This window comes from Hylobates moloch, unplaced genomic scaffold (assembly GCF_009828535.3).
Source record: "Hylobates moloch isolate HMO894 unplaced genomic scaffold, HMol_V3 SCAFFOLD_5, whole genome shotgun sequence".
Classification (NCBI taxonomy): Eukaryota; Metazoa; Chordata; class Mammalia; order Primates; family Hylobatidae; genus Hylobates; species Hylobates moloch.
Genome location: NW_026652280.1, coordinates 33096300 through 33123992, shown reverse-complemented (window position 1 = coordinate 33123992; position 27693 = coordinate 33096300). Strand labels below are relative to the sequence as shown.

Below are 27693 nucleotides of genomic sequence, written 5' to 3'. Positions count from 1 at the left end.
TTCACAGAGGGGTGCAGTCCAGATTCTAGAAACCTTTGCTCTGGTTAGATGCTCTAAAGCTGTAATAACTTCCCAGGATCATGCTACTTTTCTGTGCCAGGTGTGGCCAGGAGGGAAGATGGAAGGCCTCTCATTAGTAAAGAAGGAGAGCTGGGTATCCGTGTGTGCATGTGGACTTACCATTGGGTATATTACATATGTATACATGTATAGGTGTCAGGCACATAAATACTTGTCTCTAAATGAGATGGGCAAAGGGGATACCTGCACAGAAGGCTAATATTTGCCTTAGAAAATAATTCCATGTCCAATCTCACATGTGAATAAATGGGAAACTAAGGCTTCCAAGCAGAGGTTTTCAAACCTGACTGAGTGTCAGGATCACCTGGGGAGCTTTTAAAGCCACAGAGTCACAGGTTTTATCCTAAGTCTGTAGAGGTAGAATCTCCAGGGTTAAGAACTAGGAATCTAGGATAAGATTAGAGCCCAGGAAACTGAGTTTAAAATTTTTTTTAATTAAAATAAATGAAAATTTTGGAAGCAACCAAGATGTCCTTCAATAGATGAAAGATAGATAAACATACAGTGGCACATCCAGATAATGGAATATTATTCTGCAATAAAAAGAAATAAGGACTGGGCATAGTGACTCACACCTATAATCTCAGTGCTTTGGAAGGCTAAGGATGGAGGATCACTTCAGGCCAGGAATTCAAGACCAACCTGAGCAAAATAGTGAGACCTCATCTCTACAAAAATTTTAAAAAGTTAAAAAGTTAATGGTGGTATGAACTTGTAGTCCTAGTTACTCGGGAGGCTGAGGCAAGATAATTACTTGAGCCCAGGAGTTTGAGGCTGCAGTGAGCTATGATTGCACCACTGCATTCTAGCCTGGACAATAAAGCAAGACCCTGTATCAAAAAAAGAAAGAAAAAGTATAAGCTATTGAGCCATGGAAAGACATGTTGGAAGCAGAAATGCACTGAGGAATTCTTAAGTAAAAGAAGTTAGCCCCAAAAGGCTGTGTACTGTATATTTCCAAATATATAACATTCTAGAAAAGGCAAAACTATGGAGACAATAAAAAGATCAGTGGTTGCCAGTGCGGAGGGAGGGAGGAATGAATAGGTGGAGCATAGGGGAGTCTCAGGGGAGTGAAATATTTGGTATCATACTCTAGCGGTGGATACATGACATTATGCATTTGTCAAAACCGATAGAATGGTACAACACAGAGCAAACCCTAATGTAAACTAATGAACTTCAGTTAATAGTCTATTGATACTGGTTCATCGATCATAAAAAGTGTGCCACACTAATGCAAGATGTTGATAATAGAAACTCTATATTGGGAGTATAGGGTATATGGGAAAACATTGTACTTTTTGCTTATTATTGCTATTATTTTTTGAGACAAAATCTTGCTCTGTTGCCCAGGCTGGAGTGCAGTGGCATGATCTTGACTCACTGCAACCTCCACCTCCTGGGTTCAAGCAATTTTCCCATGTCAGCCTCCCAAGTAGCTGGGATTACAAGCATGTGCCACCACACCTGGCTAATTTTTATATTTTTAGTAGAGACGGGGTTTCACCATGTTGCCCAGGCTGGTCTTGAACTCCTAATCTCAAGTGATCCACCCACCTTGGCCTCCAAAACTGTTGAGATTACAGGCGTGAGCCACCGTGCCTGGCCTGTTTTTGCTTAATTTTATGTAAAGTAGAACTGCTCTACAAATAACATTTATTATAAAAATAAATAAATAAATAAATAAATAAATAAATATTAATACATTTTAAAAACATTCATCCTTCCCAGGGGAAATTAAAAGCTTGACAAACATTAAGAGTCTTAGAGCAGGACTGTCCTCATCATTGTCAAGCCAAGGACCATCTTCACTCCCTCATGAGACTGTAGGGTGCATTGGTTGAGAGCACTCTTAGAGTTAGAGCCAATTTTGACTCTCGGTTCTATCTTATAGCTCCGTTACTTTGGACAACTTGCTTGGCTTTTCTGGCCCCTCCCTGTCCACCTCCCCCTTTTAAAATGTGTAATGGGAATGATCTCATTAGTAGCTACCATACGGGGTGCTGTGGGGACTCAACGGGATGATGCACTTGAACAGCTTGGCACAGTGCCTGGTACCTACTAAGTGCCCAGGAATGGTGAGCTGCTGCTACCTTGATGCTTTCCCCTAACCCATGTGCTTGTGGTGTCAATGTCAAAGACTGTGAATCAGTATAGGCAGCTCCTCTCACGGCACTGGATTTATTCATAAATGATTTCGACCGCAGTTATTGAGTACCTACTATGTATCAGACCTTGGCTAGTGTGCTAATAGAGGAAATGGCAGCATTTCAGTAATTAAGGGTGTCATCTACATGGGGAAAATGATCATTCTCTGGAGAAAGAGAGTTTTAAGCTATTGGAGAAGAACATAGAAGGAAATGAGTGGTGTATTCAAGTCCAGGAGCAGCACCTGTGTCCCGGACCTGGTTTGGGGGGGCGGGGGGGCGGTGTTTACTCCTATGGAGGATGCACACCTCACCTGCCATCACTTCAACAGGCACAAGGAAATTGTGAAGAGAACCAATGCTAAGAATGAAAAGGGGAAATGGACTGAATCAAGTAGATAAAGGGCTCGAGTAAAAAGAAGAATAAAAAGCATTAAGGGAATAAAAATATTACAAAAAAGAACAAAATGAATTAAAAATAAGAAATGACAAAAGTTAGTACCCAAATAAAATGTGGGAAAAAACCCTTAAAAATTATACACAAGTGAAAAAGACAATAAAGAAGAAAAAACACCTTAAAAATTTAAATTGAGAGCATAATCATATACCATAAAAAATAGACTTTAATAATGATGTAAGAATAAAAATATAGAAAATACTGAGTCAAAATAGAAAAATATGAAAAGAATAAGAAGTAGAAAGAGATATGAAAGCAACATATAAAATTAACATCAATAACATCATAGTTAAAAGGGGGCTGGGCACACTGGCTCATGCACTTTGGGAGGTAGTGGCAGGAGGATAGATTGAGCCCAGGAGTTTGAGACCAGCCTGGCCATCATAGAGAGATTCTGTCTCTACAATAAAAAGAAAAATTAGCTGAACATGACGGTGTGCACCTGTAGCCCCAACCACTTAGGAGGCTGAGATGGGAGGATTGCTTGAGCCTGGGAGATCAAGCCTGCAGTGAGCCATGATTACACCACTGCACTCCAGCCTGGGCAAGAGTGCAAGGCCGTCTCAAAAAAAAAAAAAGTAAAAGGGAAGATTAATGAAATGAGAAGATATATAGATTAGACAGCAAAACAAGGTAATATTAAGCTAAATATAGATTAGACAGCAAAACAAGGTAATATTAAGCTAAAATTTAAAATAATATTTAAAATATTAAGCTAAAATTATTTTATTTAGCTTAATAAAAATATTAAGCTAAAATATTAAGCTAAAACAAGGTAATATTAAGCTAAAACTATTAAAGGAAAATCATGAATAATGATGGCAAAAAATAGTAGAAAGTAGGCAGATAGGCAAATTGGTGACTCTTACCAATACATTTGATTGGACCTCGCTTTTCTAGCAGGGTCAGCTAAACGAAGGCCACTCTTCCAGCAAACACAGCTGGACTCTTAAGCAGGCACATCATCATGACTCTATTCATACTCTAAAGCCATGACAATTATATGGGACTATGGATGTAATTCTGATTTTCTGGATTCTGGATAAGGGAAAACTTATTACAGAAGCCTAGCAGGGTTTGCAGTGGAGTATATAGGGCACAGTGAGGCAGAGAGCAGAACAAATAGATTTTCTTGTGTGTTCCAGTGAGGTTACAGTATTCCCCAGACTAAATCAGACTCAGGATCTCCAGAGTTTAGGACCAGGGGCCAGAGAAGGGAGACTTAGCATCCGGGCCTTGCCCCACGGTCATTCTCTAGGTAGTCTTCACCTTGTGACTCTTCAGATTTTTCTCTTTGCAAAATGACCTTGAAGTCAGCCTGTCTCTGGAGAGGGACAGAATGGGTAATTTTCTTCTTATGGTTATTGTTAGACTGTTTCATGGCACAGTGTGAAGATGTGAACATGAAAGGTGGGCTAATTTCACTCACTGACTAGATTTCTTCTTCGCCAAAATATTTACCAAGTACTAATACGCCTTGTAAGTGACCAAGTATGGGGTGGTACTTAAAGAAGGGTAAGCCGTGAGTTCATGCCATCTGAACTTGAGACTTTACATAACGGTAAACTACATAATGATTCTACATATGGCTTCTACGTAACGGTAAACTATTTTCAAATAATTAGCATAAAATGAAAAACAGTACAACGGAAGTCAACAAGTATAAACAGTGTTTCATGATTGCTTTACGATAGTGCCTATCTTAAGTGAACTTTCTGGATAGAAAGATAAATCCAACAATATAAATAGTTTATAACAATGGCTACAGTTTGTAAGAGTTGATGTCTTCATGTAGTTATCAGTGAATAAATGAGTCAACAGTGGTTGACTGAAAGAATAAATGAAGCCTGCTGGGTCTGAAAGTGAAGGGAGAAACCTGAAGGCAGGAATCTAGGTTGTAAAGGGTGTTGAGGGGGAGAGGATGGTGTGAAGGGACCAAAAAAGGGAAACTGTGCACAGTCACAGCTTTGCAAAGTATCGATTCATTAGGAACCCAATTTCTTTCTAAGCTCTGTATCCCTAGAAAGTGCCTGGGACAGCAAAAATGATGTCCACTTGACCTCTTCCTACTCCCCTTGCTGCAGGAGAGTAGCTGGGAAGGAGTTCTGGGTATTATTTAAGAACTTTATGGCCGGGCAAGGTGGCTCATACCTGTAATCCCAGCACTTTGGTAGGCCGAGGCAAGCAGATCACCTGAGCTCAGGAGTTCAAGACCAGCCTGACCAACATGGTGAAACCCTGTCTCTACAAAAATACAAAAATTAGCCAGGCATGATGGCAAGTGCCTATAATCCCAGCTACTTGGAGGCTGAGGTGGGAGAATCGCTTGAACCCAGGAGGTGGAAGTTGCAGTGAGCCAAGATCACGCTATTGCACTCCAGCTTGGGCAACACAGCAAGAATTCGTCTCAAAAACAAAAACAAACAAACAAAAACTTTAAAAAACCTGACTCCCAGGGGAAGAGCAGGCTGTGGGTGAAAGCCACCAGCCACCAGCTGAGTCTGCCCCTGGTAATGAATACTCCTCTCTCTGCTTCTCTTAGCGAAGACCCCAGGATGGCAAGGGCAAGAAGGATGAAGGGGAGGAGTCAGACACAGATGAGAAATGCACAATTTGTCTGTCTATGCTGGAAGATGGAGAAGATGTGAGGTAGGAGACCGCCATTTTGATTCCCTCTCCCCTCTCTTACAGGTGTTGGTGACCAATCACTGCGCCGTGTGTCTGGGAGTTGGGGTGCTTGTTTGCTTGTGCACGTGTGTGCCAAGTGTGCTATAATGTGCTTCATGGTTGCTCTGGGAGGGTGGGGTATGAAATGTTCTAGATGTGTGATGCCCAGATATGGACGCGAGGATGAAAAGTGTAAGAGAACAGTGTGGCGTTCGGTCTGAATGAGTCTAAGACAAAGTTGTGGCTTTGTTTCAGGCTGATCTGAAAGCGCTTCCTGGCAGAGGCTTCATGGTTTCTCATCTCAGCCACAGGCTCCCTCCATAGCCGGGCAGTTCCCCAGGGGTCCTAGGTGTGTGTCTCCTGGTCCGCTCAGTATCCCTCAGCTCCTGCCGGGCCCCTGACTCTCCCTCCTCTCTTCCAGACGCCTACCCTGTATGCATCTCTTTCACCAACTGTGCGTGGACCAGTGGCTCGCCATGAGCAAGAAATGCCCCATCTGCCGAGTGGACATTGAGACACAACTGGGAGCCGACAGCTGAGGGAGGAATTAGCCAGTGGACACCCCATTTCCTTCACCAGGTCCCCCCACGGCCATAGCCCTTGCAGCCAAACTTTGCCTTCTGAGCCATTTGACGTAGAGGAAAAGCCTGCAAGCACATTTTGTGGAAAGAGGAGTTGGTGGTATCGGTGTCGAGGGAGAGGAGGGGGTGGGGGAGGACCCACCTCTCCAGAATGGCGACTGTCCCCATCCGCCTGGCTGAGCAGGAGAGAGGGAGCTGGCCGTGCCCAGCGCAAGGGCGGGAAGGAGGGGCCCAGGCTGCGGAGAACCCAGGTAGGATCCTGAAGGCACTAGCTGACAGACGGGCCCCTCAATCCTGTCCTCTGAAGGATTGTATATATACCTCTCGACCACGTAGGAACCATGTAGGGGTCTCTAGCTATTTCTGTGGATGGCAGCCGGAGCATGTTAGCTTAAGAAAAATGTTGTGTGTGGTGCTCTAGTCATCTCGTGGTGGACATGTCGCTATTACCGAATTCGCACCAAATATTTCTCATTGAGTTTCTTGTTTTGGTGCCTGACCGAACCAACGACAGCCCCAATCTTCCCGTCTTTATGAGAGAAAAGGAAAAAGGAATCAAAGGTGGAAGAAAAAAAAAAGCCAAATTCTGTTTACGGTGAAAAAGGATTTTGTTTTTCACCCAATTTGGGAGGCGGGGCGGGGGGAGGTTCTCGTTTTGTTTTTGTTTTTGTTTTTACCTTGGCTTTTGTTTTTCTCATGTTTACAGTGCACGGAGTGTGGAAGGGGGTCTGAGAGAGGGAGAGCTGGAAAAGGAGCTGATGGGGTCTTATTCCGGCCTCTGAGGGTTCAGCCGAGGTGAGGAAGGCAGCAGAGCTCCAGCAGGTGAAGGGAGAGTCCATCTAAGCGGGGCTCCCCAGGCCCAGGGCTCAACTGCATGGCCCCAGCTATATCCCCCCAGTTCCACACTAAACCAGGGAGGGCTCGGCCCTCAGCTACAGGTACCCGCTGTGTTCCTGGGAGCCGAGAGACCCATGGTCACTCCAACTCCTTCCTTTAGGCTGTGCTCTTGCCTGTCACAAAGGGGCAACGTAGCCACTGCCTCCCTATGCAAAAAATTAACCAGATGATGCAGATAAGACAGCATAGGTGATGGCCGCTTGGTCTTGGCCACAGTGCTCTCAGCCAGCACTCAGGGCTGAGGTGAATACCGCGGACCTTGAGGAGGAAGCTGAGCATCCCCCGGGATGTCTCCAGTCCTGACACAGTCCCTCAGAGATGGCCCTGGCTCTGAGGTCACATCAGCTAGGTTTGGGAGGCCCCTCAGCTTGGTTTGGGAGTGCCCGTGTCCCTGGTCTCTGGCTCCTTCTCTGACTCTTTGATAACCTTGGGCAAGTCTCTTTCTTTCTCTGTGCCTCAGTTTCCTTCTCCTTTGAGTGGGGAGAGAGAACAGTGCAGCCCCATTTCCGGTCCTGCTACCTCACCTAGATGTTGTGAGGATTCATATTCTCTGTCCAGCGTGTTCTATGCTATCTTCTGAGAACCTCTTGGGGTGTCGAGATGGGGGTGCTGGGAGACACAGACCTGATACAGTATGTCTTTCTGCACCACCTCACAATTTTCCTGAACCCCAAAGGGAGCAGAGAGATAAGAGGACAGAAGAATGGAGATGGGAAAATCCACCAAATTCCAACCCAAACCCAACTTTCTTTCTCCCTATGTGGAAGACACCAGATTAGCCGGAATTCGCCACCTTCCTTTGTGCCCCATCCCCCACCGTTCCCCCATTTGCACTGCTCTCTAAGCCTTCCCCTCCCTCCATCCGTAACCCAGTCTCAATGCCCTCATATCAATAAGACCGGGGTGAGGGGGACAGGATACTTGTCACATATTTGAAGAAATTCCATACAGTGAAGGAAATTTGAGTCTGTATTGCTGCTACAAGGGTAAAACCAGGACCAATGGGTAAAAGTAACAGGCCGACAGATTTTGGCTTGAGGAGGAGCTTCTAGCACAACTGGTTCATGTGGGAATAGCTGCTCTGGCCACCTGCAGGCAGAAAGTGGGGGAAGTGGCTCCTGGCAGGAGATTTCTCCCAGTACTAATATCCTGGTGTTCTATAAAATCTTTATTGAGTGCCTACCGGTGCAGGCGCTGGGAGAGACAATAGCTTTGAGGAGACGAGACACATCCAATGCTGCAAAAATGGTGAATAACCTGACAGGGTTAGCAGCAATGAATATCACAGTGTCCAACTCTGTAGCTCCAGTGTATGAAAATGTCTCCAGGGCTAAAGGCTGGAGATCTCCCCAGTGGGGAAAGTACATCTGAGTCAGGATTTTGGGGGAAAGCTAGTTACTGATAGCCACAGGAAGTTGAGAATTCTGCCCCATTCTCTCCAATGGCTGGGTGAAGACCAAGAATTCAGCGGAAGATAGCTTTGGCCTGGAGGTAGCTAGGGTGGTCTAGGAAGGTCACTCCTCTCTTAGTCTCAGTCTTTCATTCTTTCTGCTGAGATTGGCCTGAAAGGCTGGCAAGTGGGAGGGAGTCAGTGGGGAGGCCAGGATAGAACTAGAGCTGGTGTCCCAGGTTCCAGTCTGGGCTCTTCACTGACAAAGTGGGCAACGCTAGAAACTTCCCTTTGTCTCTCTGGGCCTCAGTTTCCTCAGTTACAACCTAAGGAGGTTGGATTGGATGCTTGCTAATTTCCTTCTGACACTCACACTTTGTAACCCTCCCTAACATCAACACATCTTCAAGGCAGCAGAGCTGTGTGCCCACCTAGCTGTTGAAAAGGACTTTCTGTGGGCACACACTCTGTTTCAGACTGGGCTGGGGGCACACGTGCTGAGTGAGACAGTGGGCCCTGGTCCCCTTCCCCCTCCCAGTTCTCTGCCCCAGGCTAATATTAGGGACTGGGGAGGGGACCACCAGAGGGGAAAGGGAAGCTGCTTACTTTGGGGGTAGACCCTGAAGCCCCCCCTCCTTCCCCTGCAGATGGGGACAGGAGGTGATGGGGCACTCAGAACCCTGCAGCTCCCACTTCTTTAGCCGGGCAGCTGTTTGGGGGACAAGAGAGGGCCGGGGTCTGTGCTTCTGCTCCCGGCACTGGTCAGGGAGTCTGGGAAGAGTGGAAAAGAGGCAGGGTCAGGCCTCAGCATCTCACATCCACCACCTCCAGGAGGAGAGACCACTGGTAAGTCCTCCTCCTGCTCAACTCAAGGGACTCAGACCCTTTCTTGACTGAGACGCATGAGTGCCTTCTGGGGTGAGAGCAGCCCCAGGGTTTAAGTTGGGCGTCCTATCCGCTGCAGCAGCTGTGCCGCCGCGGGTCCACCGAGGACGCCAATCAATCAACCCAACACCACAAGCCTGGTTGGGTGCAAGCAGAGGGTGAGCAGGGGCTGCCCCTCCACCTGGCCAGGACCCCCTTCGGCCCCCGTCGCCCTTGGCCACCACCTGTGGCAGGACTCAAGCTCCTCTTCTGCAAATGTTCCCAGCCTCCGTGCAAGTATTCTTAACTCTTTACGCCTAATGAACAAGCACAGTTTTTTCAATGGTGAAGAAAAAAGCACCAGACTTTTTTTCTTTTTTTCCTAAAGAAATCCCCTAAGCCCCCCGCCTGCCGGCGGGACAAACACTCCCTGCGTGGGGCTGTAGCAACGTCTGTCAGGCCCCCTTGTGTTTCATCTCCTGCGCGCGTAGAGCAAATGCTAGAGCGATTTCAGCTGATAGAAAAACAAAAATGAAAAAAAAAAAACACAAAAAACAAAAAACATGGCACGTTGCTAGTTTACAGGGTTTTGTGAGTTTAAATGCCTTATATTTAACAATCATAATTTATGACTAACTTGTAGATATCGTGGGTTCTTATTTAATTATTTTTATAGTTGTTTTGCATTTTTAATTATAATTTATTTATTTAGAAAGGATACTAATTTTTTTTATTACTCCTATTACCTCATTTTGGCGTTGTTTCTGGGAGTGGAATGCTTTGCATGCATTGGTACGATGACAAACAACTACGAATACAAAAAAAAAATTTAAATAAAATTCTGCAAACTTTATTTCGTCCAAACTATCAGGGTGTGTGATTGCAAGCTGTCCTACCGTGGTGCTGGCCTCTTTGGATACATTCCATACGAAATGCAAACCTTTGATTCTGTATGCTGTGATCTAGTGAAAAACTCCAATATAGTGACTGTATTTAGCACATATATAAATATAATTTGCACTTGTCAGCAGACTGGGGTAATCCTTTCACTTGCTACCCTTGGCACCCTCCCCGCCCCCACAACCCTGCCTCTCCATCAGGAACCTGCCTTTCCTCCTCCCTCGCTCCTCCCACAACCTCAGCCCACCCAGCCGCTATCCTCTGAGGAAAGTCTTGGGGCACTAGGGGTCACTGTCTCCACCTGGCCTCCAACTCCAGAATTGGAGCCCTCCAGACATTACAAGAGGAACATCAGAGAGCCAAAAAGCCTGACTTCTTAGAAGGAGCCCTGGACTGGACTGGGGAGCCGGGAGGCTCAGGTTTTCAAATCTGCTTCATGACAGACGTCCCAGTGACCCTGAGCAAGTCCCTTGGCCCTTGAGTCTCAGTTTTCTGGGTGGGGTGAGTGAGGAGAACTGGGAGATCTTTAGGGTCCCTTAGATTCAAGTAGAATGTGACACAGATCCCGTGGGAAACCACCGTGCTGTGCTGTCTCACCTTCTCAGGAGAGAAGAAAGAGGGAGGAAGGGCCGGGCACGGTGGCTCACACCTGTAATCCCAGCACTTTGTGAGGCCGAGGTGGGCAGATCACTTGAGGTCAGGAGTTTGAGACCAGCCTGGCCAACATGGTGAAACCCCGTCTTTACTAAAAATACAAAAATTAGCTGGGTGTGGTGGTAGGCGCCTATAATCCCAGCTACTCGGGAGGCTGAGGCAGGAGAATGGCTTGAACCCAGGAGACAGAGGTTGCAGTGAGCCGGGAGCGTGTACCACTGCACTCTAGCCTGGGTGATAAGAACAAAACTCAGTCTAAAAAAAAAAAAAAGAGGGAAAGAGGGAGAAGATCGGGAGGAGAAAAGGAGAGGGAAGAAGAAGAGAAGAATAGAGAGAGTGAGCTGAGAATTTAGCTGAGCTGGCTCAGAGTTGACTTTCGGGAGGGTTTTTGTCCTGTAATATGTGGCATTCTGTGGGTGACAGGGAGGTGAATTAGGTGGACACATATGGGACGTGCCCTTTCACAAGGCTTGGGCAGTCATTTGGCGAGTGAGCTGAAATCCATGTCTTATTAGAGATAGGGATGGGGTAGGCAGAAAGGAGCCCCAAACTATGGGTTTGGGATTGGCACCCCCATCCTATCATCTCCCAGAGTCTTCATTGTTGAGATGCTGCCCACGGAAAACAGATTGGGACATAGATTGTGGAATCAAGGTCTCTGCTCCTGGCATCTCCTCTGTCTGTCTCCCTCTGCCTTTGCTCCCTGGGGGCTGTGGGCAGGAGGAGCTTCTACGGAGGACTGGGAGTAGGCCTCCAGTCCCCCTGCCCCTGTAGAGGAATAGTGGGGGAGGACATGGGGAAGTCATTGTCAAAGGCTGGCACAGCTGTGAGCCCGATGCCTCTGAGCCAAAAGGAGAGAGAGGGATTTCACGCCCCTGAGAGTAGCCCCCTGAGCTGGCTGGGACCTGGACTGTCTGCTTTCCTCCTGCTTCTTCCCCTTCCCCTCCTTCCCAGCTTATCCTCCTTCTTGCCTCTTTACATCACTGCCTTTACCTGGTGAGGATGAGGCCCCATGGGGAAGGTGCTGATGTGGAGGGAGGAAGTGGAGACCGAGATTCGCCATACTGCCCAGCGAGGCTGTGTGAGCACTGGGCTGTGTATGGTCCCTAAAGCCTCAACTCTGCCCCAGCTGGGCAATGGGTGCCCCTCTCTGGGCTTCCTGCCTAGCTTCCCCTTCTGCCTCCAGCCTGGAGCCTTGCTTTCGCTGGAGACAGCCCATGGAGTCCCCCACCACACTGGAGGGAGCACGACCACCACACTGCTGGGCCTGGCAGACACCACGTCTTTGGCAGGGCTCCTGGATGGGCGTGCGTTATGCTGCTCTGCAGGGTCAGAGTGGAAAGGGGCCCTTTGCCCTGGCTGGCCTGTGCCCTCACCCTTGAGCCCCTCCCCCCACTCCACCCCTGGCCTCGGATGCGGCTAATTTCTCAGCCATGGAGCCAGCTGCACCAGCCCTCGAGGGGGTAATTTGGTTGCCCCTGGCAAGTGAAAGGATTATCCTCAGCGTTGATTGTCCTTTTTTGTAATCCTCCTGCTGTTCTGTTCTGTTGTGCTGTGCAACATTTTGCTACATAGACTATTTTATAGCAGAAAGCTAGAAGAATATTTATTATGAATATTAAAGCAATAGTGCATCAATGAAAAGGCGGAGACATTAGGAATTGTGTAAATGCTTAGATTCACTTTTGGTGGATTTTTTGTACTTTATTTATAACTAATAAAAATGAACTGCATTGCTAACTACACCTTACGCGTGCTGGGTATTTATTTTGGTGCGTACCCAGGGCATGTCGGAGGAAGCCTCGCCAGCCCTCTGTCTTTGTCCAAAACAAGAGGCACTATCAGTTATCTATCTAGCTCTCACCAACTTGCCTCGTTCTCTCTCCTTTTTCTCTTATTTTCCTCTTCCCTTTCTGCCCCTCTTTCACCCTTTTCTTCCCCCCCTTCTTGTCTCTTATCTATTTCTTTCTTGTATCTCTTTATCTCTTAAAGAATCTGTTCTATGACTGTAGACCAATCATCTAACTGACCTATTTCCTGAACTTTAGGTATGAATTGTAAAGTGGAATTTTTTTTTTTTTTTTTTTTTTTTTTTCTTTTTTGGCTGGAGTGCAGTGGCACAATCATGGCTCACTGCAGCCTCAACCTCCGGTGCAAGCCATCCTTTCACCTCAGCCTTCCAAGTAGCTGGGACCACAGGTGCGGGCCACCATGCCTGGTTGATTTTTTTTTTAAATTTTTTGTAGAGACAGGATTCTTTTATATTGCCCAGGTTGGTCTCAAACTCTTGAGCTCAAGTTATCCTCCCAGCTTAATCCCAAAGTGCTGGGATTACAGGTGTGAGTCACCACGCCCGGTCGAAAGTTCCCATTTTTGATCAGCTTCAAATGAGTGTTTGAACTGGAGGGCTACTCGGATTCTCTGTAAAAGAGAAGGAACTTGATTTTCAATGGGTGGTTGATTTTCTACTCCCTTATAAGAGCCCATACTCACACGCTCTTTGCATTGTCTAGAATCTGCCCTCCAAAAAGTGTGGGCTCAGTGAATGAAAAACTGCAAACAGAACCCACATCAATGAACTTTGAAAAAAAAGTAATATATTTTATTTTGTAGGGCAGTTTTAGGTTTACAGAAAAATAAGCATAAAATACAAAGATTTCCATTTACCCTCTCATCTCCACACCAGTTTGTCCTATTATTAACATCTTGCATGTGGTGAATTTGTTATAATTAATGGGCCAATATTGATGCATTAAATAAAGCCCATAGTTTACATTAGGTTAATGAATGTTTAGATTCTTAGTTTTCATTCAAGTGAGATGAACCCAAGTCTGGAGTTTTCCATACCTTTCTCTCTATGTCTCGTTTGATCCATGACCTCCCCCGGCCAGTCCTGTGAATGTGGCATGACATTTCTCTTCCCTGGCTCTGCCAGTGTGGATGGTAGCCTAAGCTCCTTCCAGCTCTAAAATGCCACAAGTCTCTATTTCAAGTTCCTACCTCCCTCTATTATCCGTTGGTCTGTTTAATCTGTTAACATTTACAATGGAGGTTGATCCTGGGAGGAAAGGTCTGGGCTGCTTTTGGGGTGAAGGGAGAGGATCGAGGAGAGCAGCTCTCTTTCCTTGGATTTTGTGTCCACTCAACACATGAAAATATATTCAATCTTCCTAGACTCTGCTCCCGCCCCTTTCCCATTGCAGCACCCAGGAGAAAGCTTCTCAGAAAACATCCAGGTACGTGCCCTGTGACTTCCTGTCACCATAATGACCCCCCAGGTTAAGGAGGAGTGGAATCTGTCCTCATCTCACTCCCAGACACTCTCGGGTGCCTCCCAGCCAGTACTTTTCTCCCTACAGCTCCCCCTATCCTCCCCACCACCTGCAGCCTCATGCCTGGCTCCTTGCTCTCTCTCCTCCCCAGTGCTCTGCAGGCCATGGGAAGCCCCTCCCACTCCTGGGAAGTGGGAAACAAGATCCTTCTCTTGCAGGCATTGTCCTGTCCCCCTCCCTTTGGCCCTCAGTTACATGCCCTATTCAGCAGTCTTCAACCTGGCAAATAACACGTCTCCACCCACACTTACCCACCACTGAGTGGCCTGGGATTTCCACCCTGGTCCTCCAACCAGTCAGAGCAACTACTCTTTGGTCTGTTTCAAATATGGAGCTTCCATTGAACATATCGTTTGATGAAAAGCCCACTCTTGAGCTTCCTGCGCTAGCTGCTTGCTGTGTGACTTTGGGCAAGTTACTTAAGCTCTCTGTGCTTTGGCTCCTTCATCTGTAAAATGGGGATAATAATGGTATCTGCCACATAGGCTTTTATGAGGATTTGATGGACATAATACGTGTAAGCACTTAACATGTGTCTCAAACACAGTGAGCATTATATAAATATTAGCTATTATGATGATGACGATATTTATTTTTTTAAACCCTGCCTTCTGTTGGCTTTCTCTTTGATCCTCTTGGCTCTCCTCCCTCTCCTTTTCCTGGATGGTTTCCCAGACCTTATCAATATCTACCCTTCTCCTCTGGCCACTTCCTGCCATGGTCAGCCACCAGCAGTCCCTGTCCAGCAGGGGGCTGGCGGCTGAGGCCTCAGCACCAAGACTTCTCAAGTCACTGATAAAACAAATTTTTTTTTGCATTCGGTTGGAAACTCTAGAAGAAAAGGCACATTGAGGCCACTAGGCTGGAAGTACAGACCCATCTTCCCTCCAGTTCATAAGCAACCTCCCCCACACCACCATTCAGGTGCTCCTATCAAAACTGCCCCTTCTACCTTCTGAATTTAGGACAAAGTGTACTTTTCTCTCCAGGCCCTTCTGTCCAAAACCTCCTTTCCTAGAGACTCTATTTACTCCCTTTGTCCAAGGCTGAGATGGCCCTATCTGTTCCCTGAAACTCCCTTATGTTACCCTTGCTCAGGGCATTTGGGGATGTCTATGGGTGGTTGATGCCTGGTGCCAGGCTCTGAAAAGGGGCTGGGAGTAGTGGGAATGCCTGTTCAGGATGGACACACCAGGGGTCCTCAGGAAGTAGGGCACTCATAGCCTTGTCCGAACTCATCCATTTGTACCCCACAAATCAATATCCAGAAAGGACGTATCTGGACTGAGCTGAGTTTGCTTGTACCAAAATTTTGGATCAAAGGGTTGTTTAGCCAAAGAACCAAGAAAACAACATTAGAAGGCTTTTGTTTAACCTACTTAAAAATGAGAGTGTTTTTTAGACTTCGGTGCAACAGTTTGTATGTAAATAGCTTGTGCTAATTGCAAATAAGTCTTATCTCTTCTTTAAAGTAGACCCTGAGGGATTTTTATCTGGAAATACTTTGTTAGCAGTTACTCCAAAGCAATATAATTACTGTTCTCGCCAAACATTCTTTAATACAGACTTGTGTCTAAATCAGGGGAGGAAAGAAGGAGCTGATATAAAACCTTGTCACTCACAAAGCCATCCTTATAAGGAAGAACTTTCAAGCCATGTGAGCCGTCAATACCCAAGAGGGTGTGGGGAGGGAATGAGCTGCTCTTGCAAGGATTGCAGGAAAAGAAAGAGAGGTGCCGGGGCGGGGTGGGGGGGAAGGAGCCCTCCCCTTCCTTTGTTTTCTTCACCCCGAGCCCTAATGAGGGGCTTGGCCAGAGGAGAGGTGGCATTTCAGCACAAACTGTCTATCCTGGATCACAGGATGTTAGCAGAAGGGGTATTGGGGTGAGATAGGTTGAGGGAGGCCCTTTTCCAGGAAAGGAGCTATGCACACTCACCATGCTAGCTGCCTGGTCTCAGCCTCAGGATTAGGACTGTTGGGATACAGAGCTCTGGGGCAGCTATAGGTAGAAGAGTAGCTTTCTGCTGGGGCCAGGACAGGAGGAGTTCACTCTCAAGAGCCAGCCCTGCACTTGCATGAGCTTGAGGTTAGGTGCCTCCTTACGTTTTGCACCCTGGGCCTTTGCTTGCCTCACCTTAGTCCCCAGGCCCTGCTTTCTGCCCTGCCATGAGTATGAAGACTTATTGAAATGCAAAACCTGTCCAGGTGTAGTGTAATCTCAGCACTCATGCCTATAACCCCAGGGCTTTGGGAGGCTGCTGGAAGAACACTTGAGGCTAGGGGTTTGAAACCAGCCTGGGCAACACAGTGAGACCCCTGACTCTACGTAATTAAAAAAAAAAAAAAATCAGCTGGTCATAGTGGTGTACACCTGTAGTCCTAGCTACTTGGGAGGCTGAGGCAGGAGGATTGCTTGAGCCCAGGAGTTTGAGGTTGCAGTGAGCTATGATGGTGCCACTGCACTCCAGCCTGGGCGATAGAGGAGACCTTGTCTCAAAAACAACAACAACAACAACAAAAGGCTGGGTGCGGTGGCTCATGCCTGTAATCCCAGCACTTTGGGAGGCCGAGACTGGTGGATCATGAGGTCAGGAGTTCAAGACCAGCATGGCCAAGATGCTGAAACCCGTCTCTACTAAAAATACAAAAATTAGCTGGGCGTGGTGGCACGTGCCTATAATCCCAGCTACTCGGGAGGGTGAGGCAGGAAAATCTCTTGAACCCAGGCAGCAGAGGTTGCAGTGAGCTGAGATCGCGCCACTGCACTCCAGCCTGGGTGATAGAACAAGATTCCGTCTCAAAAAAAAAAGAAAGAAAAAAAAAAAGAAAAGTTCAGGCCAGGGTAGGATGGGGTAAGACTTGGAGGGAGTCCCCCTCCTGGAGGCTTCTCATAGGCACCCATCATTCCTTCCTCACAGTAGACAGCAGGCATGAGGGCAGTAGCCAGGCTGGGCACAGCAATCAGGGGAGAGAATGTGGCAGGAAGGCCGCCTTTCCAGACCCTTCTCCCCAGGCCCTTGTAAGGGGTTCTCCCCTCTCCTTCGCCTGCAGCCTCAGCACGGCCTGGGAGGCAGAAGGCTGACTGGAATGCGTCAAGCAACAGAGCTTGCCCAGGGCCCCAGCATCCCCTAGGGAAAATCAGTGTCCAGCCCAAAGAAGCCATCTCATCCTGTAAAAGTATGGAGCTGGGATCTGGCTGATGAGACTCCCGGCCCCTCCCTCTCCCTTCTCCCCAACCACACACCTGCTCCCACTTCCTCCACTGCTGCCCCAAGGCCTGCTCCTGAGGGGTCCCATCCGGGCACCCAGGGTGTGGATGGCACCTATCAGACAGCCAGGATCAAGCCCAGCCTTGCCCCTGTGTGACCCTCAGTGAGTCAGAGACCCTCTCTGGTTCTCCGTCCTTGCTCCTGTAACGCAGAAATGCTGCACTGGCGAGGGGCCTCATCCCACCTTCTTTGTCCCCCCCCACCCCGTATCTACATAAATAGCATGGCTGCCTCTGGTTTCAGGAGGCTCCCCTTGGGTGAAGTATAGTCTCTGCTTTCTCGCTGCTACCTGAAACTCATTATTACATTCTAATTCCTTTGAATAAACCAGTAGCAACTGCTTTGTTAAGAATGGAAGATGTGTCAGAGGTGTGTTTTTAGGTACATGTTTCTAAATCTGTGGCTGTAAGGGTTTGAGGTAGCTTATGATAAAAAGTGTCCTTATATACACATTTGTAGTTATTTATTTATCTAAAGCCAGGACGTAGCAACTAAAAGCTGGAGACGGCTCCATTTAAATTCAGAGATTAAACTCATTTGTTCTGGAAGCTCCTCTTAAAGAACCACAAAAGAATCAGAAACACTTAAATCCACTGGGTCTAAGTGATGAGAGATGTCAACAAAGTGTTGCAAGATGAAAGAGGATGGATGAGATGAAACCGATTAGCAGAGAGAAGAAAACTGACACCTCTTAGCCTGCGGCTGAGAAGTCAACGTGAAGGAAGCTTCTTAAGAATTGGAAGCGCCAGAAATCTCTAAAGGGTGGGGTACAATGAAGGAACTGAAAACGGGAAGATGGGTTGAAAGTTTAAGGAGCAGTTAGAGACTGGGATTCCTTTCCCACCTCCAGCCAGGGACCTACTCACCTACTCCCATACCCCATATTCCAAAGACATTTACTCTCTGGAGAACGGGATCTGAGGCCCTGGGCCTAGGGACAATAGGCTCAGGGGAAGACGGCAGTGTGGGGCCGCACAGCTGGCAGTGGACGTGAAAGCCCTCACTCTGCGCTCTCAGGCCACAGCACGCACCCCACTCCACGCTTGCTTCCCAGATGTGGGAAACGTGTCTGGACTTCCATAAAGACATTTCTGTATGAGTCTTCATCTGGGGGCGGGAGGCACCGGCCTCTCCTAAGAGGCCTGCGAGGCCGTTTTCCCTGGTGCCATTTGGCATGGACTGGGGATATGGCTTTGGGGACAGAGGGTGGGACAATTCTGTAGGAGGCCAGAGCAGTGGCGTCAAAGCACTCAGCTGTCCGGGGGCAGAGTCCCATCTGTGAATGACCTAGAACTGGAGGAGTGCCCTCAAGCTCTCTTCCACATATACTGGTAGCCTCATTTGGGATCAAAACCCAGCAGCCCAGGATGAGCTACAATGTTCCTTTGCCTGAGCTTTCGGTGCAGATACTCAGCTGTGAGTAAGGGTATTTGCACGATGAGCTGGAAACATTAAGGCACACACACAGGGTTTTTCCAGAAGAGATAGGAAAAAGGATGAATTCAGTCTTGCCAGTTACTAGAGTCATCTCCCTGGACTGGGGAACCTTCTGCCATGGGCAGGCTGCAAGGTCAAAAGCCCAGAGCTTTGGGAGAGCTGGAGGCATCAGCAAAGACAAGGTTAACGTATGGGGGGAGGGGGAGTAGGGCCCTGGCTGGAATACCAGGGAAGAGGAAACGGGATGCTGGAGTCAGTGTTTACTTTTATCATCTAGCCCTGGGGCAGCCCTGTTTCATCAGCTTGCTTCTGAGGCTAAAGTTTTCTTGGCAATAGCCTGGCATCCTCTCCCTGTAGAGTGCTGAGCTGGTTCCAAAAGATAGCAGGATCTCTTGGAGAGGAGAAAGTCTCAGGTTTCAGATTTTTGTCTTTGTTGGAGTCATAGTGGGACAGAACAAGAAAAAAAGTGAGAGTGCATCCAGTCACTAGAGTTACAAACCTAATAAGTGGTAGGGCTGAAACTGATAATGGTGGTTAACACTTCCTAAGCCCTTACCGGGTGCCAGACACTGTGCTAAGCCGGTTACATGAACTGCCTCATTCATCCTTATAATAATTCCGTGATATTGGGATCATCTCCAATTTTCAGGGGAAAGGGAGGCAGAGGGTAGTTCCATAACTTGCCTAAAGTACACTGCTAGGAAGTGAGGCTGGAATTTGAACCCAGACTCCAGAACACTCAGCTCTTATCCCAGGCTGCTCCCCTAAGACCCAGGTCTCTGAATCATAGTTCTTGGCCTTTGGCTTTACTCCAGGGATGTCCAGGGATGCACAGAGGAAGTGGAGGACTCAGAGAGAGAGTCCCTTCTTCAGACTATGACACCAAAGATGCTCCATCTCTCCCCTGAACAGCAGACTCCTAGTGGGAACTGCCTACCCATGGCTCTACCTAGATGTCCAAGAGACAGCTTACTACGAACTCTTACTCTCCCCTCACCATGTAAAATAAAACAGCACAGTCAAGCAAGACAAAAGTGTCTGTTTTTCCCATAGTATTCTCCATCCCAAGAAATGGCAACCCCATTCTTTCAGGTGCACAGGGGTAACTTTTTTTTTTGGTCAACATTGACTCTTTTCTTGGTCTCACATCTTGCATTCAATCCATCAACATAGCCTGTGGCTCTGCCTTCCAAACAGACCCAGAATCTGACCACTCTGAACTACAGTCATATCCTTGGGGAATTGGTTCCAGTACTGTGGATATCAAAATCCACAGATGCCTAAGTCCCTGAGCAAAGCCCTCAGTCACAGGCTTTGCCTCTATGGATATAGAGGATCTCTGCACTTTGACTACTACCAACGTGGTCCGGACCACTCTCATCTCATGCTAGGGCGATTGCAGTAGCCTCCCAGCAGATTTCCTGCTTCTAACCTATAATCTATCCTCAGTACAGCAACCCCAATGATCTAGTTAAAATGTAAGTTAGGTGATGTCATTCTCTGCTCATCCAATAGCTACCCATCTCTTTCAGAGTACATGCCAGAGATCTTCAAGTGCCTTTAAGGTCCCGTAGGACTCATCACTGCTCTGACCGTATCTCTTACTGGCTTGCTTGAGCTCATGCTGCTTCTGCTACAGTGGCCTCCCTGAAGTTTCAACAACATTCCAGGTTTATCTTTGCTGTTCCATTTGCTTGGAGTGCTTTCCCCTCAGATGTCTACATGGCATAATCTCATCTGCATTAGGGATTTATTTATTCAATGTCAAGTTTTCACCACCCTATTTGAAGTTGCAAACATCCCCCATGTCTCTCTTCCCTACTTTATTTTTCTTCATTATGCATTTCCATGACATATCATACAGTTTATATACTTGTTTGTTTACATCTGTTTCCCCTAGTTAGAATATAAACTCCATGAAATCCAGGATTTTCATTTCTTTTGCTTGCCACTTTTTCCCCAGCATTGACATATGAATGAATGACCAGGGGTAACTTTTACTGAATGGCTCTAGGCTGGACCAGGACTCATGGTGTTGTCCTTCCTCAGCCCCAACAATATATAGAAGCTACCGGAGGCAAAGGGTTCAGTGGATACCCTGAACAATCTTCTCTTCTATCCACCTGATGGGTGAGCCCAGGGCCACTGTCTCTCAATACACAATGTACATGCCCTAAGGAGGGTTTGAAATCTGAAGTTCCCAAACTTGGGAATTGCATTAAAAGGAGAGCTGGGCTGCTAGAAGGTTAGGCAATAGGTCCTTGGAGAAATGACTCAGACTGGCTAAGGGGCTCTTGGACAATAGTTGAGGGATTGAGAAGAGTATCCTGATCACAGATGATGAGGTTGGGCTTCCCTCAAGTCCTTGAGCTGGGATGAGTCTCATCATAGAAAATATTCTAAGCCATGAAATAGACTCATTTACCTACATACATCCATCCACTCACCAACTCTCCATCTATCCATCTACCCATCCACTCATTCATCCACCCTCTCACCCATCTGTCCACTTATCCATTCACCCATCTAGCCAACCAGTCAGCCAATAAGCCAGCCAGCCACTCAGCCACCCATTCACCCATCCATCCACCCATTTACCCATCCATCCACCCACCCACCCGTCTATCTACCCATCCACCCATTTATCCATCTACCCACTCACCCATTCATCTATCCATCCACCCATCCACCCACCCATTCACCCATCTATCTACCCATCCACCCATCCACCTATCCATCCACCCATCCACCCACCCATTCACCCATCTATCTACCCATCCACCCATCCACCTATCCATCCGCCCATCAAACCACCCACCTACCCATATATCCATCCATCCAACCATCCATTCATCCATTCATCCACACACCCATCTATCTACACTTTCACCCACCCATCCATCCATTCATCCACCCACCCACCCATCTATCCACCCATCCCCCACCCACCCACCTACCCATCCATTCATCTATCTATCCATCCATTCACCACACATGCACTTAGTACCCACACTATGCCCTGGGGCCTTTGCTAAGTGCTGGGATTACAGAGATGAGTGAGACCTAGCTTTTCTTCTTAAGGACTCACAATCCAGTTAAGAAGACACATGAGGAGACACACAATTCCAACATACCTCTCATAGATGTGGGTGGGCTTCTAGCTCTGTCTTTGGGGAGAGGTAATGGAAATGTTTCCTGGAGTGATTGGAGGCCTTGAGTTGAGATGTAAAGAATGTGATGCACAGAAAAGGGGTTTCCAGAAGTCTGACTAGAGGGGCCCAGAACTCGCCTCCTTCACCAAGAACGACCAAAACAGCGAGTAGATAACCACACATCAAATAGAGCTTCCAAGAGAGAACAGTAGAATTCAGCAGGGAAGTGACAGGGAACTTCTAAAGCATGGAAGGAGAGGCCAGGAGGGGAAAAGGTAAGCAAGAGATCCCCAGTGGTCCTCATTACACTGCAGACTCCTGCAGTCCTCATCATGGGAGAGTCCTTCAGCCCTCATGGGCCCTGAGACAAGTATGGAGAGCTGCCTGGAGCCCACACAACTGCATTTCTCCAGAGATCGTGTTCATGCCGCATCCATACACCCCCTGAGATCAAAGTAGCTGCAGCACAGCACCATCTTAAGAACCCAGCCACCACCAGACTATATCCTGTCCCAGGGCCCAACAACCCCTGCATCTCCACATCCCTGGAGACCCACCCACAACCCCCACATCTACCCAGAGGGCTGCAGCATTGCAACAATTGCTGGACCCAGGAGAGTGACCAAGTCCCCAGCACTCTAGCACACGTAGTATCCTATACCTTGGGGGATGGGTGATGCAGCATGCCAAGGAGTCTCCCCTGGGAACAAAGGGACCTGAAGTGTCTGTTTCCCAGAACCTGAGGGCCACCTGCCCTGGACTGCTGCCATTGTCCTTCAGCAGCAGAGCAGCAGGTCATGATCTCACTCAGAAGTGGGAGATAAAAAAGTTCTCATGGAGGTAGAGAGTAGAATGATAGTTATCAGAAGCTGGGAATGGGGTTGGGAGGAATACAGAGAGGCTGGTTCATGGGTATAAACATGGAGTTAGATAGGAGGAATATGTTCTAGAATTTTATAGCACACTAGGGTGACTCTAGTTAACAATAATTTATTGTATATTTCAAATTAGTTGGAAGAGCAGATTTGAAATGTTCCCAAGGCAAGGAAATGATAAACATTCGAGGTGCTGGATATGCCAATTACCCTGATTTAATCATTACAGATTGTATACATGTATCAAAATACCATATGTACCCCACAGATGTGTATAATTATTGTGCATCAATTAAAAAAAAAGAATGTGGACTGGGAGTGGGGACATTGGGAGGCCGAGGTGGGTGGATCACCTGAGGTCAGGAATTTGAGACCAGCCTGGCCAACATGGTGAAACCTCATCTCAACTAAAAATACAAAAATTAGCTGGCCGTGGTTGCATGTGCCTGTAATCCTAGCTGTTCGGGAGGCTGACACATGAGAATCACTCGAACCCAGCAAATGGAGGTTGCAGTGAGCCGAGATCATGCCGCTGCACTCCAGCCTGGGTAACAGAGTGAGACATCATCTGAAAACACAAAACAAATAATAATAATAATAAAAGAATGTGAAGCGCAGTGCCTGGTAGGTGGAGGAGTGGATGGGTGGCAAGGAGACTTCAGGCACAGATCAGCCCTGGCAGAGGACAGCAGAGAGGACAGTGTGTGTGGCATTGCTGGGGGCCACCCTGCTGGGCACAAAGCTGTGGGTGACTTGCCCAGATGGAGATGGCCCAGGTCCAGGGACTCGGAGAACCAGGTAGGGGGCAGGGAGTGGGGAGGCCTATGGGTAAGAAAGTGCCCCAGAATGGACCAAAGGTATTAATGAGTTTTAATGGAGCTCTCGAAGCAATAGTTTCCTCAGATCCCAAGTCCTCTGAGGAAAGCCGAGCCGGTAGGGCAGGTAAAGGAAGGCCAGAAAGCTCGCTAAGGTCCTGGGGTATGTTGCTGAGCCAGGCCAGCACTACCCCATCGATGCTAAGCCAACATTAACAGGACACACCAGCAACAGGATGGTAACGGGTTCCTCCTGTACCAGCGGTGGCCGAGTCACCCACAGATGCCACACTCTGCAGTGAGAGCCCCGTGTATCTCTTGCCAGAAGGACAGGGCAGAGAACCAGTTTGGACTCTGGGCTGCACACCCCTCTCCAGGTCCTGACAGGGAATGGAGAGGCTGAGAGGAGGCAGTGGATTCGAGGGCAGGACATCCTGAGAGGCCTGCTGTGGGGCTGAGCGTGCGGCCCGCCTCCTGGCTGCCCTTGAATCCGAGGCAAGCGACTGGGGCTTCAGCAGGGCTATGTGAGATGCGGTGTGTCCACACACGGCAGACAAGCTGCCTGCCCGCTCTGGAGACATGGCTGGGGTGAGATGGGCTGGCCCCGGTCACAGAGAGGTGAGTGGCCTGAATGGCTGGAGTGTGTCAGAGCGAAGGGTACCCGAGGGCCTCTTGTGGAGTGTTTCAGATCCTAAACAAGACAACAGGGTGGAGGGTGAACCCACACAAGCGCTCGTGAAAGTCTAAACACCTGCCAGGTCTGGCAACAAAGACACTAGCCACAATAGCAGCCCTCAGACAGGAAGCTGCCTGCTGCCTTCACCTCTCCTCCTCCCGCAGGAGTCCGAAACCCTGGTTCACCAAGAGGCAGGAGGAGGAGGGACAGGGCAAGGCAGGGGAAGAGAGGGGAGGCTGACTCACATACACACATATGCACGCACACATCACACCCACATTCATGTACACACACACAGATTCACATGCATGCACAGCACAATCACACGCTTGTATATACACACAGGCACACAGATTCACATGCATGCACACACTGCACTCATGTGTTCACACACACACACATGCCTTCACACACCCAGATACACTTGCATGCACACACCGCACCCACACTCGTGTACACACATGCACACATATTCACATGCATGCACACACACCTGCACATACACTCATGTGCACGCACACACATGCTCTCACACATCTTCACATGCACACATACACCCCCCACACACCCACGCTCATGTAGGCACACATGCCCAGTGATTCACATACAGGCACACATGCCCAGTGATTCACATACAGGCACACACCACACATACACTAATGTGTACACCTACACATTCAAACACACACCATACCTGCACACTACATAATACACTCACTGCACACACACTCACACCCCTCCCTCACTGTGGGGCCCACCTGTGATGGGACGGAGCCGGGAGATGGCAGGAAGCTCAATTTTAAGTTTGATATTTTAATCTTTACATTGGGGCTGGACATTTAAATTACAGAATGGAGATGGATTTCATGTCTTAAAGTGTTTGTTGGACTTTTTGTTACCTACTGGAGTCCACAGGAGTTGTGAGGCTTGTCTAAATTTTCATCTAGGGACAGGGGAAGAACCAGTTCCACAGAAGGAGATGGAAACAAAACTGTTTAATGATGCCATCTTCCCCTCCCCTTCCCCCCAGTCCTGCGTGTTCAGCATGGTGGATATACTCATTATCTGGTGTAGGCACTGAATTTAAACTACATACACATGAACTCATTTAGTCCTCTTCAAGGTGGGCATTATGATCATTCCCCCCATGTTACAGATAAGGAAACTGAGGCCCAGAGAGAGAAAATAATGTGCCCAAGTTCTCATGGTTGCGAAGAGGCAGAACGGAGATTTAAACCCAGGCTGGTTGCCCCCAGAGCCTGTGCATTTAACCTCTCTCCAAGAGATCTCTGAGGGGGCCTGAACTTGCCTCAGGGTCCTGAAGCCTCACTGCGAGTTTAGGCCTTTCTGGGAGAGAGGGTGCAGGGACAGCAAAGTGGCAGAAACACTGGGGTGCCCTCCTGTAGGGATATTTTCCAGCCCGACCCACCTTGTTGCTATCCTTTTCTCTACAGGAAACAGAAGTTAGGTGCTGAGCTCTGCGAAGTCTTGCTGTGACTTTGTGACTGCCGATCAGGGAGAGTGTGTGTGCATGTGTGAATCTGTGTGGGTACTCAAATGTACAGTTCTCCTGCTGCCTCTCCATCAAGATCACATTCCCCTTGAGGGTAGAGACCAGGTCTTCACTTTGTTCCCAAGCCCCTCTCAGCTCTCAGTCAAAACCTTGCCCACAGAGAGCCACAGGTGATAATCACCAAATAACCTCAATGACCTTGCTTTCTCTCCCGGCCTTAGAGTGCCAGTGATCAGGCTGTTGCAGGTGCCATCCCTATCATCTTTGTGTCCAGTCCTGACTGTGTCAGCACAGGCTGGGATAACCAGCAGGCACTTGCCAATGCGTTCTCTGTAAAGTGATGGAAAGAATTATCTACATTTCACAGGCTCATAAATCCCCCGGCAAAACACACTTCCTCCTGAGGTTTTTCTCCATTTGCCACTGGATTTATTGAAACTGGGGAAAAGTATACACTTCTTAGCAAGCAGATCCTAAGATGAGTTCTTTATAGGATATGGTTGGTAATAATTTAATTAGCCCAGCATTTTTGGGGAAAAGTGTTAATTAGTTTTTGCTTAAAATACACCATCTTGATGGCCTCTCCTTCTCCACTTCTATCCCCTGGGTGAAGACTCAATTTCTCATCCACACTCTGCAGCAAGTCCCAGCCTGGTCACTACTGTTATTACAGAAAAAGGAAATACAAAAAGTTATTTTTGGGCAGCCACAGATTATGACACATTCTAATTATTATCACTGTAGGTTCAATAAACCGGGGGGTAGGGTGGGGAGCAGGACCCCATGAAGTTCTCAGTGGCCTGCTGGCCCCCAGTGCCAATGCTAGAGGCTTTGAAGGGCTGCTGACCGCCAAGGTGGAGGGCAGAAATGTGAGATTGGGGAATCTCAGTGAGAGGGTGGGGGCTCTAGCCCCTCAGACAGAAGGGAAGAGGTCTCTCCAGGTGAGTCCATCCCCCCGCTTCTTGTCCAGCCACCTGCCGCAGTTGAAGATGGTGGCCACGCCGGTGCTGGTGTTGGTGACCTCCACCTTCTCCACCAGCCAGCCTGAGCAGTAACCACTGCTGTCGTGCTCCAGGCGCACCTTGCGCAGCTCGCCCAGCTCCAGCGTCTCCAGGAAGAAGCGGTCTGTGCTGCCCCGCTCGAAGAGGTTGCGCAATTTCTGCTTCAGCTCCCGCTTGCCTGTGTCTCCGTTGGCCCCAAAGATGGTCACGAAGACGTTGGCGTCGGTGCCTGCCCCTGGCTCATAGCCTGTTGTCACGATGACTTCGTACTTGACGGGCACCAGGCTCTGGACCTTGCTGGCAAAGCTCTCTGTCGTCTTGGTAACCTCGAATACCTTGAAGTACTTCCTCTTCCTCTTGAGGGGGATGAGGCAGTCGCAGTTAAAGAAGTACCTGGCAGAGAGGTGGGAGAGTGGGGCTAAGCAGACCCCAGCTAAGCCTGCTCCCTCCCCCAGATCCCCTTGCTCATCTATAAATGATCCCTTCCCAAGGTGATGGGATATTGGAGCTGGAAATGTTGGGTTAAACGTGAGTATGGATTCTTGTTTAACTTAAAATTCACCATGGACAGGCATCTCCATTCTTCCAGTTGCTTCTTGATTCTTCTACTTCTTTTTTGCCCCTCATACTCCATGTCCAATCCATAAGCAAATCCTGTTGACTCTAATTTTTTTTTCTCACCATCTTGGCCAGGCTGGTCTGGAACTCCTGACCTCATGATTCACCTGCCTTGGGCTCCCAAAGTGCTGGGATTACAGGCATGAGCCACCGTGCCCGGCCGACTCTATATTTAAGATATATCCAGAACCAGCCCACTTGAAAACTATCTAGTATCTGTCTGCCCTGCTGCTACTTGGGTCCAAGTCACCATCATCTCCTATTTGGAAATTATCAAAAGCCTCCTAACTGGTCTTCTAGCTTTTTGCTACCTGTGGTCAATTCTCTATGCAGCAGCCATGTGATCCTATTGAGATGTAAGCC

At 48.1% G+C, this 27693-nt stretch overlaps 2 protein-coding genes across 11 annotated transcripts in view; one reads left to right on the top strand and one right to left on the bottom strand.

Annotated features, from left to right (window-relative positions):
- The window catches only part of ARK2C (arkadia (RNF111) C-terminal like ring finger ubiquitin ligase 2C), a 126729-nt gene extending 114355 nt beyond the window's left edge, over nt 1–12374 (top strand). For all 7 annotated transcript variants that reach the window (XM_032152397.2, XM_058438395.1, XM_058438399.1 and 4 more), the window contains 2 exons: nt 5231–5337; nt 5777–12374. In XM_032152397.2, coding sequence (XP_032008288.1) covers nt 5231–5337; nt 5777–5894 — 225 coding nt within the window. In that variant the 3' untranslated portion in view covers nt 5895–12374. The remainder of the gene's footprint in view (nt 1–5230; nt 5338–5776) is intronic.
- Nucleotides 12375–26424: 14050 nt separating this feature from the next.
- LOXHD1 (lipoxygenase homology PLAT domains 1) overlaps nt 26425–27693 on the bottom strand; it is a 197232-nt gene continuing 195963 nt past the window's right edge. For 3 of the 4 annotated variants that reach the window (XM_058438393.1, XM_058438392.1, XM_032151713.2), the window contains one exon: nt 26471–27105. In XM_058438393.1, the coding sequence (XP_058294376.1) occupies nt 26625–27105 (481 nt within the window). In that variant the 3' untranslated portion in view covers nt 26471–26624. Of the gene's footprint in view, nt 27106–27693 lie in introns of all 4 variants that reach the window. The other variant, XM_032151710.2, reaches the window with a different exon arrangement.